The 2353-nt window shown below is 28.9% G+C and overlaps 1 protein-coding gene across 3 annotated transcripts in view; it reads right to left on the reverse strand.

The window, feature by feature from the left end:
• Positions 1–2353, reverse strand: part of LOC106471898 (Down syndrome cell adhesion molecule-like protein Dscam2) — a 71807-nt gene that overhangs the window by 10415 nt on the left and 59039 nt on the right. For all 3 annotated transcript variants that reach the window (XM_022400509.1, XM_022400508.1, XM_022400507.1), the window contains one exon: positions 563–711. In XM_022400509.1, the coding sequence (XP_022256217.1) occupies positions 563–711 (149 nt within the window). The remainder of the gene's footprint in view (positions 1–562; positions 712–2353) is intronic.

The raw sequence follows: 2353 nt of genomic DNA on the forward strand, positions 1-2353 counted from the left end.
ACAAAAAAATCAGGATGAATGAGGATGCATATTCGTTTGACATCAGTGTTTTTTCCTTTTCTTCAGTTTGTTTGTATTTGTGTTAACAAACATGATAATAACAAATGTTCATTGTGGTAAACGAAATAATAATTTGATCTAAGTAAATTTTTCTTCTTTCCGATTTGCAGAAAAAATCCTTATATAATGGAAAAAAAGGAATATTATTTGGAAATTTGCATAGCTGAATTATGGAAAATCTATTATTAAAACCAAAACAACTTTTATGAAGTTTAAATTCACAGGCCTATGTTATCAATAGTGTATTCGTTGCCTTGTTTGAAATAATGGTATTTTAGTAGAGTATTACTGGTAGATATAGGAGGTAGGGGCTCCTTAACTGAGCTTTGTAAGGGACCACCATAGGACAAACTACAACAGACTAATTACAATGTACCCACATTGTTATCAAATAGTACTCCTTACAGTATTATGATTAAAAGAGAAACAGACAGAGTTTGACTGTAAAAAATAATTTAACATAAAGATTTAAAAGGTACCATATGCAATTTTATTCACCAACCTTGTACAACGAGCTTTACTTTGGTATCATGCTGACCAAAAATATTAGATGCGAGGCATGTATAGTTGTCTGAATCCTGTCTATCTGCTGCTAGAATAGTAATATCTGATGACATTTCTTTGTTGCCTACTTGTTCTCGAAGTCTGTACCTGAAATGAATAATTAAAATTTACATAACACAAGTTTTGAAGTCATGTTCAGATGTTTAAATAATCTGCATTTTCATATAATAGTCTGCATCAAAATACTGTTTGTAAAATAGGTAAAATGTTTTATATTAATTTTGCATTTCCTTTAATCCACATACACTGCTGATTTGATGTGACTGAAAAGTGTGTAGAATGATGACAAAGATTAATATTACTGAATTCTTATTATGCTCTACGAGGTTAAATGAAAAAAAACCATAATACTCTCCTTTTTGATAACAGATATGTGAATTGTTTTGACATTCAATCATTATAAAATTTTACAAAGACAATGATTATTAAAGTTAACCAAATAAATAGAATCATGATATCATGAAAAGTACATGAATGAAATAAGTGGAACACCAATTAAAAGTTTTGTTAAATACCTAAAAAAATGTACAAAAGTAAAAGATAAAAATCTAAATAAAAAAAAATTTCAAACATGAGATATCTGACCAAAAACTATAAATAAATAAATTAATAATGGCCACAAGTGTAAGAACCTATGTTTAAGATTTTACCCAAATTCATGTGTGAAATTTAATGTCATAAAATCCCACAGATTATGGAACTCTAGCAGAATTCTGCTAAAATGGGAAACTAAAGTAAAGAAGCCTATTCAAAACTCTTTAAGTATAAATGATCAGAGACAACAAAGGAGTGTCTTCCTGCACATTTCTAAGGAATCATATAGCTATAACGCACTGGTAGAATGCAAAAACACATTTTAATCTTTTACATTTGAAGACTGAGTACTTTGTTTACTCACACATTTCATTACAAATGATGTAATTTGGAAAGTGTTCATATATAAAGCTATAATTCACCAGTAAGGAAGCCCTTTCAAATATTATGCTAAATGTATATTTCATGAGAACTATAGCTTAATACCTTGGTATTGTGGAATCAAACATTTACAAAAAGAAATGATTTTAGTTAGTTTAAATACAAAACAAGTATTTCAAACACATTTGTGCTATACATGAAGTCCTCTTTCCCTCTAGAAAATGCAATTATACAATCTATGGTTTGAAGGTCTCTGCTTATCTTGCAATTTAAAAAAATAATTTTTTAGATATAAAAGACTGTTTAATGTAGGTATTATTAATATATATTTATTTTGTGAGTAAATATTTAAGGATTGTTTATTTTTTTCACAACAAGAGAGTTAAAAGTAATTATTTTAAAGGCAATAATTATGACAAGTTTGGTTACATAACTCGGTAAGAATCATACATGGTGTTTACAGTTCATTGATGTCGAGGCTATTGAACGTTGCATACAGTCCATTGATGTTGAGGCTACAGAGATTTCTAGAAGGCTTAAGTGATAGACATATAAATAGCTGGCAAGCACACAAAAAAAAGAGAGCAGAAGAGAGTAAGTTAATATCACAGGAAGGAGAAGTTCAGTCAGAGAAAAGTTAAACGCAAAGTTAATCATTGTGGGAATGAGTGAAAGGCCTAAGAGTTGACATTGTTATGTCTCCGTTCGTTAGTTAAATTTTCCGTAAATTCGTTTCTGTACGAAACTTTAAGTGACACAACGTACTTTCTTAAAATTAAAACTAGGTTTATTCTTTTCTAGAATAATAACTTTG

The sequence above is a fragment of the Limulus polyphemus genome, unplaced genomic scaffold (assembly GCF_000517525.1).
Source record: "Limulus polyphemus unplaced genomic scaffold, Limulus_polyphemus-2.1.2 Scaffold4950, whole genome shotgun sequence".
Taxonomy (NCBI): domain Eukaryota; kingdom Metazoa; phylum Arthropoda; class Merostomata; order Xiphosura; family Limulidae; genus Limulus; species Limulus polyphemus.